At 31.7% G+C, this 15,941-nt stretch overlaps 1 protein-coding gene across 1 annotated transcript in view; it reads right to left on the reverse strand.

Annotated features, from left to right (window-relative positions):
* The window catches only part of LOC113395179 (uncharacterized), a 46,521-nt gene that overhangs the window by 21,430 nt on the left and 9,150 nt on the right, over positions 1 to 15,941 (reverse strand). Inside the window, exon 2 of the mRNA XM_026632746.2 lies at positions 1,252 to 1,554. Within this exon, the coding sequence (XP_026488531.1) occupies positions 1,252 to 1,440 (189 nt within the window). The 5' untranslated portion in view covers positions 1,441 to 1,554. The remainder of the gene's footprint in view (positions 1 to 1,251; positions 1,555 to 15,941) is intronic.

Genomic DNA, 15,941 nt, shown 5'->3' on the forward strand with positions numbered 1-15,941 from the left:
TTTAATACGTGACAAACAAATGATAGTCGTGCTTGTTATATCGTTATGAATTTTGTCAAGTGACGTGTTTGATAGAGCTTTATTGTGATATTAGAATGAAGTTAAATTTGTTTCTTATTCGACCATTGGTACAATAATAAATATATTACACGATCACATACAACAATTTATTCTAGCAAGGAATCAATTTCATAATTAAAAATATTATTTTTCAAATCATGACCGCGTGCAATGGTGGAAATAATGCTAGCAGCGTTTCCTAGTTGAAACGCAATCCCGATTTTCTGGGTGAAAAATAAATCCAGCCTTCCAGTCGCTAGGGGAAGCAATAAGACGGGGTACAATATACTTTATTGTACACCAAAACAGGAAAAAAATAAACAAGAAATACATAAAAGAGTGGTACAAAGGCCGCTTTTTGTACCACCTTTTTCTCAATCCCGTAACAGCAATATATTGCAGATAACTTTTGGGTTTATGTGGTTAGGTTTACGGATTTTAAACAATTAATAAAAAAAGAAAATTAACCTAATAATTATTAATAAATACTAGTAGAAAATGTATATACAGGTAATTATTTTACATCGATTTATAATTATGTATATATAAATATGAGTTAGAAACGGCACAAAAATCAATATTGGCGAAATGCAAATATTTTATGGTGAAAGACATGTTATTCAGGCGTGATGAGATGACAATTGGAAAAAGTTTTGGTTTTTGTTACCGTATCACCCCACCTTTCGATATCATCAGCTCTACCTTACTCTTCCACTAGATTGTACATAAACATGTGTAGTGACTGCAAGCCAAACCTCTAGAAAAAGTTTTTTCTATTACGTTAGGTATCACATTAGGTAGTTATAAATTTCTGCCAAGTTCTTTTTTCATGAAGTTTACACTGTGCTGACCATAAATTAACGAGAAGAAATACCAGGATACGCGAATTATGATGACGGCAATTGTTTAACTTTTACCGTCTGTTTTTTAAACTAAAAGTTGGTTAACTAATACAGTATTTGTTGATTCTACTAGTTAAAACAAATATAAAAATAAGATAAAATTGATATATAATAAATAACCTTGTAATAAAATTTTCTATATATACTTTTTATTGTATAAATGTAATTATGCGATAATACAGTTTTACATACAACGATTTGTAAGAATAGTATTGTCATATTATTAAGTGGTATAAGGCTTTATATAACGAATTATTGTCTAAGAAATAAGCAAAACATTTCAACTGACCTGATAATTTGTTTGTACCACCACAGCTCTAAAAACTATGGAAGCGTCTTGAACTCTTGTCTCCAAAGGTCTCTCCGCGAACTTCGGACACTGGCTGTCACAAACTATTGTTTGACACAAAAACAAAACCACCAACAACAAATCTCTATTGGAAATTTTGCCCACTGGGCATATGAAATACGATGCCATTTTTAACTTTATGTGTACAAAATTAAGTCACATATTCCCTTGTCGAACTCATTTCACTGCACTCCACTTCGGTCTCCGTTTCTTCTGACGTTTTCTGCTCTGCATTTTTTTTATCTGTAACAAGAAATGCAATTGGTTATTTGTTGGAGCAATGGAAGGATTATTTCCAATCGGGTTTGTTTATTTTTAATTTTCATCGTATTGTTCCGTCTTGTTATTTTAATTGTTTTTTCATACTACATGTATGAGTACTAATTGAATTTTATGTTACTTGGAAATAGATATTATTTTGCAATGTGTATTTTGTAAAATATAATTTTGAGCACGTATACAAGATATTTTCTGAACGTTTAATTGGAAATAAATAATTATTGATACAATACAGTACATAAAGTTAAAAACTAACAAGTCCATTTTAAAAAGTGTTAAAATATTTAACCTAAAACTTAAAAATTACACCTTCAATGACCGTAAACAAAACTAAAAAAAACCAACTCTATATTTTTTTTAAAGTGGCAAATCAAAAATAAATCCCAATTGGAGATAAATATAATATAAAAATATGGGTATAATAAGTATTATATATTAAAATATTCCTAATGTTAACTAGAAGAACGTTTGAACCTACGACTTTTTTTAGAAAGCGATGACATAAGGCATAGTTATTTTTTATGTAGTCTAAAAAAACTTATTTAAATCGATACATAAAAATGTCTTCAGTTCTTAATATCAAATTGTATTTTTATAAAAAAATCTAGCTAGTAGAGTCGTTTTAATAATATTGCCCATGAAGAATGCGTAGCAAATTGCTACGAGGCGCTACGACGTAGTCAACATAAACGATTTACTTGTAAATTTTTACGAATTTATTATCAAAATAAGTATTTTTTCCGTATCACTATTGTGAATACACTTTTAGCGTGGTGGAATATGCTCCAAACCTTCTCCTCAAAGAGAGAGGAGGCCTTAAGCCCAGCAGTGGGAAATTTACAGGCTGCTAATGCTAATGTTATATTTTCTACCATAGTAGGTTATAAAGTACGAATATATATATCATATTACGTATAATCGTATTCTTCTTATATATAAGACTTATATCTAAGACTTCTAACTAAATCGAACGTTTTCTTAACTAGCTTATAAACCTTAAGCCCAGCAGTGGGAAATTTACAGGCTGCTAATGCTAATGTTATATTTTCTACCATAGTAGGTTATAAAGTACGAATATATATATCATATTACGTATAATCGTATTCTTCTTATATATAAGACTTATATCTAAGACTTCTAACTAAATCGAACGTTTTCTTAACTAGCTTATAAACTTATATTATATTTTATACGCTTCGCGTATCACGTTTTACTTAAATCTAAAATTATACAGTGGATATACTTAACTCTAGCCTACAGGCACACACCCGATAGTCGATACCATATATAGATATATAACCAGCTTAGAATTCAGATCATTATTTGCACGTGATAATTAACTTCAAAGAGATATACGCAGCCTTATTACTAAAATAGGTGCCCTACTACAATGTCTCTTATAATATCCTTAACACTGTGCTAAGGAGGCGTCCCTAAAAGGACGAACATTTTGCTACAAATGACACTTCTCGTATAAAGCGATTAGTGCGCCATATATAGTGATGCCAGCCTGGATGAAATCTATTATTTGGGTCCTTCACTGCATGAACGTATCACTTCATCATTATTTCAGCCTCCGCAACGCCCTGCAACATTCGGTCGTGATTCTGGTACTACTGATTGATGAGAGACATCAATAACGACATCGTAACGTCAACCAGCCATAACGCAGTACCACATAGTACATACAATACTCTAGCAACCCGGTAAGACAGAGTGAGGGACATTACCATATCGCCAAAGACGTTATACAGTAATCTCAAACCCCGAAACTATCTCACGTAGGCAGCCTCATTGGTACCAGAAGGAGGGACACTACCGTATCGCCGAAGACGTTATACAGTAACCTCAAACCTCGCAACTGCATCACCTACGCAAATTCAAGACGACATCGCCACGAGGGACACTAATGCAGTGACTCTCGGTCGAGCCACACAGCCCCATACCACGCGTCGAATCATCAAGAATCCACCAGAGTATATTCAGTACAGTACTCGTGCGCGATCATTTTGCATGTGCATAGTACAAATATATTATAAAGGTTTTGTTATTTAACAATAAAAACCTTAAAACATCAACATCATTAGATTGTTATCGTCGTGATCGTACCAAGCAGTTATACCAAACTTGAATCTGTTTACTGATAATATTTGAAGAGTTTTATAACGACCGCTTTACGAACTTACGTCCGTCGATCGTCACAATTTTACATGAAGAATGTTGAGTTCGACCGCTATACGGACTTGCATCCGCCGATCGTCACAGTTTTACAATATAATATCGCTACAACTTGCTTCGCTTACGGTTCACAAGAATCTGCAACATGGAAGACAAAGTTGACAAGCAATATGTTTAGTTATTTTAAACAAATTAATTATTATTGAAGGAAGTGCAATCATTATTTATAGCCTTATTGCTGTTTGTTAATATACTTGATTTAAATTTCATAATTAATAGTCATCGAGGTAACCCTCTAGTATCAGTGTGTATCGCCCAGTACATACGTATTTTTAATTAGATATTCTCGTAAGTCGGCTACCATCAAACCGTTTCTATATCATATTAATTTCATTATTATACTTTATACGAGGTAAACCCCGACCTTCTTTATATCGCTTTTATATAATAAATATGATGTCTCATTGAGAACACTCATTCATATGACGGCCTGCCATAGCGTCATTTGTAATAATAATTTGTATTATTTATAGGTAAAGTGCACGAAGCACATTCTCATTATAATTATATTTTGCCATGCATCCACCATCGATAAATGAGTAGGCACTACACCGACACACGGATCTGCGCCACTCCCATATTTCAGAATAATCAACCATAGCTAGCAGCCTCGCAGTATAACCAGCACAGCTGCACCGCCTAGTATAATTTCTAATTATGTAATTAGATGTGCATTATTGCACGCGGCCGATGTGGCGAGCGCATCACTCCACGCGTCCAATTTGAACCGAGCTGTCAAGCACCATACCCCTATATATGCGCCGCAACGAGTATGATATTCGGCGCGGGTCAACCTGAAATCTATAGAATTTTGTACGGAAAAATGCTGGCGCCGAGATTTTTCCTCAAAAAATGGTACGTCATTTTCTTCGCCAATACACGAACATATCCTTGAATACATGAACGATTTCACCAAAAATGTATGAAAAAAAGTATGTTTAATATAATGTCATTCCTTTTAATATACTTTATTATTCCGTGTATATGTATATATGGGCGCTCGGCAGTGCTGCCATCTGTTGTCAATATATGTAACAAATCGAATAAAACTTATAATCTGTAAAGAGACATCTATCAGCTAATTTGGGACTTAATAATACAGGAAATATTATTATCTACTCTTAGCAATAAAGTAAGCAAAATGTAGAATAATAAATTGTAATTCATATTTTAGAATCAATCTTAGATAATACTAAGTTATATTTCTTATTTTGGAATGTAGAATGTATCAAGCAAGTAATTAACATTTGTTTTGTACCTATGGCGTTAAACCTATGATTTCCGGACAGATTTATTATAATAAGTAAGGAATTAAATAAATTAAGATTTAATAGAAGTTTTGGTTATGGCAATTATTAACTAATACTGTTTAAATAATTTAGAAATATAAATATGATCTATTTTTGTCATAAAATTTGTTTTAATAATTTTGAAATATAAATATGATTTGTTTTTGTCAAGAAAGGCGTAAATTTGATTTGTCCGGTATATTTTTAATATAGATAGTGATAAATAATTAAGCTAATTACAATATATTTGGATTTTTAATTAAGATCAAAAATAATTTTATATTATTTTTTTATTATTATAAGCCATTAATAGTTATTATGTTTGTAACAAAATAAATATGGTCTTGTTGTTGATATAAAAAAGGATGTCGTAGTTTAGTTAGTAGAAAAGTAAATTCAGGCGGGCATTCCTCGGACAATTGTAGAACCAATCACTATACAATTATTACTATTAATATTAAATTTATTAATGCAAAACAAAAAGTGTTTTTCTGGATATCTACATGAATCCCGGGGAGAATTCTGGCGAATCGCCGACAGCAGCGGTGGGATCACAGACCGGTGATTCCGGACTACCACGTCAACCAGAGCCGACTTTTACCATGGAAAAGGCCACGAGTCTTTTAAATTCTGATACGAAACGAACAGCTGCCAGCGCCGGATCATTACCGCCACGTCACCGTCATGATTTTTACTTGCCGCTATTCGACCCCGACGAAAGATCTCATGATATCAGAGATTGGTGCGCCCACGTGGACGAGACGATGTCGAAATTCAACATACCTACATGCGAGGCTTTCATGAAAGCTATTTTACAACTAAGAGGAAGGGCAAAGACTTAGGCTGACACGTGGTCGCTCAGTGCTACCACGTGTGACAAAGTGAAATGTAAACTAATTCAAACTTTTGGCAGGGAGTTCCGGTACGCAGACAACGTTCAGCAGTGGAGAACCTTTACTTCTGATCACGCATCGAGTTATGCTGAATACGCCACATAAGCGTGGACGTTGTTCAAACGAGTCAGACCTGAGGCTTCGGATGCGGAGGTGGTTGTGGTTGATGCTGTGGTTACAGGTATTTATTATATCCAGAATATATTCGCTCAGACCTATTGCGTTATACGCCTGAATCATTACATAAATTAATTTTCATTTTAAAAACTTAACGTAAACTAAAACTAGAACCGTCCGTAAAGTCAAATAACGATATTCATGATAATAAAAAAAAAAAGAAAAAAAAGAAACCACGTGTTGCTGAATACAGTGTAACTAAAAGGGATTGTGTTATTAAATGCTATAATTGTAATAAGACTGGTCATATTTCTCGCGATTGTAAGGAAGTGAGGATTGCCCCTAAGGTCAATCCAGTATCAATGCAAACTACCAGTGATCACTCTAATAAATCAGTTCCATCTAGTAATTCGAATGGCTCTAAAAATGTTGAGTGTGTGTATTGCCATCGTCCAGGTCATGTTGAAAAGAATTGTTTTCACCGACAGAATGATGAGCGCTTCAAAACACTAAACAAATCCGTTAATTATTGTTAATTAGTTAATTATATTATTGCCAATCTTTAGAGCGCAGTCTGATCAGAGTAGATATAGGTAACAAGACTTATTCGTGCCTTTTCGACACGGGTGCCGATTGTCCATTAATGTAAAAGTGTAGATGTTACCTTTTCGGGTATTGGTGGGTCTCCAATAAAAGCAAATAAAAGTATAACCTTTATAGTAAAAATAGACAATATTTATGTAGAACTAGAACTTTATGTAGTCGCTGATACACAGACAAAAATTGACGTCCTAATCGGATTCGACCTTTTAAATGTACCAGGTCTTAGCGTTATATTAAAGAAAGATAGCATTTCTCTAAAGCGTGAGTTCGTTATTAATACGGCTCTTCTTAGTAGTGACCTGACCTTAAATCTTGATGCTGATATAAGCGATCCCCGAGAACTTAAAACATTACGGGAAATACTTTGTAAGTATAAAGACAATTTCACCAGTGGGAATCGTGTTTCACAGGTGACAACTGGTTCTTTAAAAATAAGATTAAAGAATCTAGACTAAACTAAAATTGTACAGTGACGACCCTACGGGTTTTCGCCTGTGGAACGTGAAATAGTTAAAGAGATAGTTCAAGATCTTAAGGTTAATGGCATCATACGAGCCAGTTCATCCCCTTTCAGTAGTCCCATTTTACTCGATTAACAAAAAAAAAGGGATTGGTCTGACAGACTAGATTTTCGCGAGCTAAATGCCAATATCGTTAAATCATTTTCCGTTTCCGCTTATAGCTGATCAGATTCATAAGTTGGGGAAAGCACGTTATTTCACTTGTTTAGATATGGCCGCGGGTTTTCATGGAATCTGCATTTCACCATATTCAATAGAAAAGACTGCTTATTTTTGAGTCCCCGAAGGACAATTCGAATACTTGCACAAGCAGACTATTTCAGTCGTAGCCCCATAGATATAAAAAAAAAAAAAAAGACACTCGATCTGTCAATTTCATTCTACCACTAAAGTCGCGCTTGCGTAACCCTGGAAATTGCTAAATAACTCGCTTGACCACAATTAGTTACTCATTGAGCAGAAACGCGATCCAGTCCTAAGTAAAATCGTAGAGCAATTAAAAGGTGACTCTATTCCTAAAACTATTGCCGATACTTACATCATTACACAAAATAAATTATTGAGGCTTAGAGTTCACATTGATAATAAAACTCACAAGCTCATTATTGTCTCTACCAAGTACAGATGGAATCTGATTAGTAACTATCACAACTCTCTTCAACATTTTAGCTGGGAGAAATTGATTGCTAAATTATATGAACAATACTGGTTCTCAAATATGCTTTTGTTTATATTGACGGGTACAGTAAATATGTTCACATGATCTATACTAACGATCGCACTACCGAAACTGCAATTAAGTGCCTTCAAAATTTAATATCTATTTTTGGCACCCCTACTCTGTTTATTACTGACCAAGATAAGAGTATAACAGCCGCAGAGTTCAAAAGTTTGGTTTAGTATTCAGCATCACGTGGTGGCGAAAGGCGCTAGTAGAGAAAATGGACAGGTAGAGCGCCTTATGAAAGTAATTAAAGATAACATGTCAGTTGTAGAACTCGATAAGCCTTGGCATTCAGCTATTCAAGATTTACAATTAGCTATAAATTGTAGTATATCGAAAAGTACGGGCAAAAGTCCTTTAGAAATTTTACTTGGTAAAAAAATGCTCACCGCCGACTATTAAGTTGTTACAAGTTGATGACGATGTGCTAACGGACGATCTAGATCCATTGCGAGCGGCTTGCAAGGATAGGATGGACGAGCGATCCCTTCAGGATAAGAGTCGATTTGACAAAGGCAAAGCTAAAATTAAGCCATATAAAGTTGGTGACTTTGTTTTACTACGGCACAATGAACGTCACACAACTAGACTCTAGAATTTTACAAATCTTACCCAATGACAGATATAGATTAAAGCATGTCAATCTCCGTGGTTGTTCCAAAAAAAAAAAAAATTGCTACTCATGATTCCTTGCGGGCTGCTCCTCTTGCACAATGCGACCCATTTGAAAGTGATTCTGACTCCAATCAGTTGACCGTATGGGCGAATAACAATAAGATGCATAAGGAATGCCTGTCGAATTGCATTCCTCTACCACTGCATCCGATAATTGTGCAAACATTCCTGTTAATTTTGGAGCCTCTACTACTGATAATAAATCTATTCGTATGTTGTATTTATTTTTTATGATTTTTTTTTGTTTTTAATATGTTTTTAATATGTTCCTATCCAAAATCCTTCCTTAAGCGCTGGCTGGCCACCATGCGTATCCCTATCCAGGTCTTGGAGGCTAGATCCCAGGATGGGTGATGCCTGTTTTGATTTTGGCTAGATCCCAGGATGGGTGATGCCTGTGTTGTTGGTGGCTCGATCCCAGGATGGGTGATGCCTGTGTTGTTGGTGGCTAGATCCCAGATTGGGTGATTGCCCGTTTTGATTGTAAGGTAATAGCCGTTGCTGGTGTTGGCTTTACCTTAGAGTGGTAAAACTGTATGTGTCAAAGCATTTTGTTTTATTTTTGATTATGAAAGTTTTAGTAATGAGTCAATGTTGTAAAATTTTCTTTTATTATTTGTAAAGATTTTATTGCATTACACAATTTCCTGATCATTTTTGAATCAAGATTATGGTTTAATAATTTTGTTTTGTTGTGACTGAATATTATTTAATTAGTGTTTAAATAATATTGAAATCTTGAGTTTATATGTTATTTAATTGTTCTAACTGAATATTATTTAATTGGTGTTTGAATAATATTGAAATGTTGAGTTTATATGTTATTTAATTGTTCTAACTGAATATTATTTAATTGGTGTTTAAATAATATTGAAATCTTGAGTTTATATGTTATTTAATTGTTGTCTGAATATTATTTAATTAGTGTTTAAATAATATTGAAATCTTGTGTTTATATGTTATTTAATTGTTGTCTGAATATTATTTAATTAGTGTTTAAATAATATTGAAATCTTGAGTTTATATGTTATTTAATTGATGTCTGAATATTATTTAATTAGTGTTTAAATAATATTGAAATCTTGTGTTTATATGTTATTTAATTGTTGTGACTAAAAATTATTTAATTAGTGTGCTTAAATAATATTGAATTCTTGTTTAATTATTTGTCAATTCCGTTAATTATTTTGTAACTTAGAAAGCGCTGAGAGCGCGCTTGAGTCAGTATGGCCGTATGGGCGCTCGGCAGTGCTGCCATCTGTTGTCAATATATGTAACAAATCGAATAAAACTTATAATCTGTAAAGAGACATCTATCAGCTAATTTGGGACTTAATAATACAGGAAATATTATTATCTACTCTTAGCAATAAAGTAAGCAAAATGTAGAATAATAAATTGTAATTCATATTTTAGAATCAATCTTAGATAATACTAAGTTATATTTCTTATTTTGGAATGTAGAATGTATCAAGCAAGTAATTAACATTTGTTTTGTACCTATGGCGTTAAACCTATGATTTCCGGACAGATTTATTATAATAAGTAAGGAATTAAATAAATTAAGATTTAATAGAAGTTTTGGTTATGGCAATTATTAACTAATACTGTTTAAATAATTTAGAAATATAAATATGATCTATTTTTGTCATAAAATTTGTTTTAATAATTTTGAAATATAAATATGATTTGTTTTTGTCAAGAAAGGCGTAAATTTGATTTGTCCGGTATATTTTTAATATAGATAGTGATAAATAATTAAGCTAATTACAATATATTTGGATTTTTAATTAAGATCAAAAATAATTTTATATTATTTTTTTATTATTATAAGCCATTAATAGTTATTATGTTTGTAACAAAATAAATATGGTCTTGTTGTTGATATAAAAAAGGATGTCGTAGTTTAGTTAGTAGAAAAGTAAATTCAGGCGGGCATTCCTCGGACAATTGTAGAACCAATCACTATACAATTATTACTATTAATATTAAATTTATTAATGCAAAACAAAAAGTGTTTTTCTGGATATCTACATGAATCCCGGGGAGAATTCTGGCGAATCGCCGACATATACATTTACTATGCAATGTCATGAATTTATTTGTATGCATGTTTTTATGATTCTATATATGTATGTATGTAAACTCTCCAAAACAACTCGACCAATTTTGATTAAATTTTAATATGTGCTTAATTGGGTCTGCGGACGGCTTATACTGAACCCGGTAGGTGGCGCTGCGACAGATGTTATGTTTAAAATAATTATGTATTTAAATAACAATAATTCATTGTCACGTTTATATGCAAATAGTATAGTATAGTCCGTTACACTATTTTACACAGGACTAATACAGTTAAGTGAGCTTATACTTTTGAATAAGAGAATCAGGACCATCAGAGCTATTTTATTTTTATTATCATTGCTAAGATGATGGTACGTTTCATGTTTTGAAATAAAGAATTTAAAATTGTGGCTAAGTAATAGATAAATTATATGAATAAAGCTATAACTACACAAAATTAAACATTACGTTTTAGTAACCGTTATTTTGTATATTTACGCATAAAGGACTCAAATTAATGTGCTCATCTACGTTTACAAAGTTTAAATTTTTATAATTAAACTATTTTTACCCTGTACAATAGATCTTACCTGTACGATTCAAAAACCGTAACAATAATAACTTATTAATTCATAGTAATAACTAACACAGTCAACAGTCTTTGCAAATTTGAGAAAAGGTCTAACCACCAGATATTTAAAAGAAATTAAAGGCAATGATTAGCTTATCTGTACATGCATTATCTGCAAACTCCTACAACAATGTAGCTTTGTAAAAAATATGATAGAATGTGTTAAACGTTGTAAATTGATTGTATTTACAGGCGTTACGAGACCGCAATTCGCCACGTATCATGAAGCATCGAGGCTTAATATGTCAAACTGAAGCTTCAGACGCTTTGGAAACCTAAGTCCTTAAGTATGTTCATCCTACATATTATATCATCATGAATGTACAGTGGTTACAGTATGTGTTTATTTTATATGTCTGCTTTTATGATGATATTTGAAATTAAAATAAATTAACTCCCTCTGTATTTTTAGAGTGGACTTCATATATCTCTTAATTTTAATAAAATATAAGAATTAATCTATCACAAGTAAAGTCTATACCTATAAACTTCCTTACTTATAAACTACTATTAATCGTTGAAATACTGCCGTGATTTGCAGAAAAGAAACAAGGTCATGTTATATTATAGTCCAAGTATAGAATAAATGAACGGTTTATATAATTGCTATAATTCGCTCCAATCATAGAATTTTATTGAAGTAGGCAATACTTAACTATGTAAACAGAGCGTAACAAGACACGACTTATCCACTATCGGTGCTTAATACATCAAACGGAGTCAAAGTCGGTTCGGCTTTCCCTAAATCACTTAAGCTTACTTCTCTATAAGCACAGCTACTCATATCAATGGATGGGTAAGTTGAGCGATTGTTGACTATATAACCTACTTGCTTGCGAAGTAATATAATATGCTACAAATTACATAACGAACTTAATAAGTTTTGACTTACGATTTGACTTATTCGGCTTTATATTTCCACATATAAGATGATAAGGTGTAGCATTTATATGTTTGTATGTATACAACAATTTGTACATTACTACCTTTTAAAGTAATAAATTTCAACAAAAATATGTTATTTACTACTAAAATCAATCGAGTTGGATTAAAATTAATAAAAAAATATAATAAGGATAAACTCAGTTTGCAACAAACAGATCTAATTTATACATACTATTTTATTTTAGACGATTCATATACTACTTTGAAAACTAATTATAAAAAATTACCTTATATAAGAATACATACAATAACATTCAACATAAGCACTGGTGGGCTAAGGCCTCCTCCTCCCTTTGAGAAGAAGGTTTGGAGCATATTCCACCACGCTGATCTAATGCGAGTTGGTGGAATAGACATGTGGCAGAATTTCGTTGAAATTAGACACGTGCAGGTTTCCTCACGATGTTTTCCTTCACCGCCGAGCACGAGATGAATTATAAACACAAATTAAGCACATGAAAATTCAGCGGTGCTTGCATCTCGGCTCTTTAAGAATACATAGTATCACATTTATACGATTGAACTGTATAACACAAAAGTCGTTGCATAGGCGATGTAATTCAGCAATCAATCGAACTATCATCACTGCATGAAGTAATTCTGAGCATACAGTTGTATCTTGTAGTAATTACTTGTGGTATGCGGTTGCTGTGGTTTGCAATTATTCTTTATGATCACTGCGTTAATTGTACGTATTGCAGCTTTGTTCTCGATATGAGCAAATCATTGGAGAGTTTTATTTTTAATTAATGCTTCTTTCATTAATCAGAAAATAGTTTTGAGCTTCAATAGAAATGTTCTAATGGTCACAATATAATAATATTAAATTGTTAAAATTGAATGTCTGACACGAAAAATGTTCGTTGAATATCTGAATAGTGTTGTTATTTATTTACTTATATTAAACAAATTTAAAGTTTTCTATATTTAATTAATATCTATTTTAAATTTATTATTTATTTTTATTGTATTAATAACAAAAAATAAAAGATTAGCAGAATTTCAATATAAAGGATTAATTAATTTAAAAGGCTCTAAAAATAAACTTTATAGCTTTCAGCGTGATCCAAATAACTATAACCTACAGAAAACTATGGGCACTTCAATGGAAAATAATTCTATTTCATTTTATATTAAATATTTTGTTACAATAAAAATTCTATACATTTTGTAAAACACGGTTTGCACGGCGACCAACACAAAATATACCAAACGGATTCCCATACGCTTTTTACCAACGAACGGAGTAATTCATGAAGTAGATTTAAGTGTATGATTCATCAAGGTTTTTTTATAAATTGGCTTAATATGACGATGTTTGTTGAGATGGTAAATATCATCCTGACTGGGAGCTTCACTTGTGTGCTCAACTTAAACCACTGGAGATATATGATTGTATGACGATATAAATCATTTAGGAAGACCCTTATAATATTCGTGTGAAGCTAGTACGGTTAGTCTACTAACAAATAACTACTATTAAATTTTATATAATATTTTTTGCGTTTGTTTATAAAGAATGGTCTCGATGTAAACTGTTTTATGAAATGCTGAAAATTGACCAGATAAACTCGATGCTAAACAATGATTTTCTTATTAAAGTATACAGACATAATTTTATCTTCGTTGACATTTGTTTCTAAGGTTGTGTGTGTGTATTTAAGAATGTACTCAATTTTTAAGATACAAAAACCATCCCTCAACATCAATTCAATCTTTTAAAATTATAATTTCAGTGTTTTATTATTTTACACAATATTGGCTTCGAGGTTCAAACAACTGACATCGTTTCATCCATTAGTAAATGAATACTTGAATAGAGTAAAGTTAGAGATGAGTCTTCAAGTGAGGTAGGTAATATACATTGGAGGGATGATTAAATTACATAAATATCGAACTAGATATAATATACTATATTTCCTTCATAGTATTTGATTTTCGAACTAATGTTTGGTTAGATAAATGATTAATGGTTCTTTAACGAAGTGGTTTTGGCTTGTGACTAGATTTCTAAGTAGAATAGAACCACTCCACTTCAATAGGTGTCAGAAAAAAAACAATTTTATTTGCTAAGCACTTTCACCAATTGTTGGGACTAATCCGCTATGAAAAGCATACCTAAGGAGGATGGGCGTTTATCCGAAAGTCTGGTCCAAATCCGTTCCATTCAGTAAACACACACTGTTCATTGATTCAATATAGGATAAGAGAAACCAAATAATGATAAGTAAAATATAATATCCTATCTAATTTTAAGCTTTTTAGCATTTTACCATATATATAACTGCGTTAAGACTATTGAGTGAATTTAAGTAGAAAACGAGTTTCATACAAATAACTTGAAAGGACTTGTCAAAGAAACAGAGGACAAAGGTTATTTGCCACTCCAATTTCCTTTCTTAGTTGATATAGAAGTTTTAAAATTTTTCCTTGCAAAATGAATGTGGAAATTACAATGTTTAGCTCTCATCATCTCCTAATGAAAAGTAGCGTTTAAAACCTCTTACTATTTATATTAGTGGAGATAAATAAAATCAGAAACACATTGCTAATATTTCTTCGACCACTAATAGAGTAATGAGATTTAGTATTAATACATTTTATTTCAATCTTCCCTGAACTCATGTTACACTAATTAAATTTTTACGCTACTAAGAATATATGTTATGATAGATAACATATCTATTCAGCCTTATCATCATCTTAATTTAGCCTTATAATGCCAATAATGTTTATTTGTCATTTATAAGTTTAATTACATGTATTTCAAAAATATTGATATTGTTAATCATACTTAAAATTAAAGTAAATATAATATATAAAAAACACAAATTAGTAGATATGTATGTTCTATTTTCAATGTAAGGCAAGAAAGATGACGTCAGTTTCAGATGACATAAATTGTAGCAAGGAAAGGCTTAAATTAAATCAAGTAATTTCCGAATTTCTTACAAATTAGAAATATAATAAAAAAAATCGGAAATCATGTCGGTTTGCATGGCCATATAAGGATAGAAAGCATTGATCTAGCTACCGTGTTATTCAACACACACATATGCATGTACATCGTACATATAGATATCCCAAGAAATTAAGTTCAAACTTTGAGAACCCCTAAAAGTATACATTAGTCAAAATAATTTAAATCAAATCTATTAGAAAAACTTCGAATGTTATATAAAAAATGATCACTCAGAAAATTTAATATTTTTTTCTATAATAATAAATATCAATTTCTACAAAATCTAATATAGAATAAATTCATTTCAAATATTACTACGAAAAGGGTTAAATAAATAGCTATAACTTGTAAATGTTAGTATTAAAAGTGCTGGCCTACCGTGGTTAGGCTAAAGGGAAAATAAATCAAGTTATCCTTTTTTGTTGCCTTTGGTTTATTTTATAGAAGCTGTAATTAATGAAAAGCACCCTTACTTCGGAGCGGTTTACCTCTTCAAAGGATACTTATATAACTAAGTATTTGAAACTCAAATTATCAAAAGCTGTAGAGAGATCGAAATTTTCATAAATCAGTTTCACAATACTTCAGAGCATTTATAATTAAATTATAAAGATACTTTCAGTGAGTGAATGCTAACGTTAAGAGAAACCTATAGCTTATCGTAGTTAGAATTTAGTTACGTACGGCTA

This window comes from Vanessa tameamea, chromosome 11, assembly GCF_037043105.1.
Source record: "Vanessa tameamea isolate UH-Manoa-2023 chromosome 11, ilVanTame1 primary haplotype, whole genome shotgun sequence".
NCBI lineage: Eukaryota > Metazoa > Arthropoda > Insecta > Lepidoptera > Nymphalidae > Vanessa > Vanessa tameamea.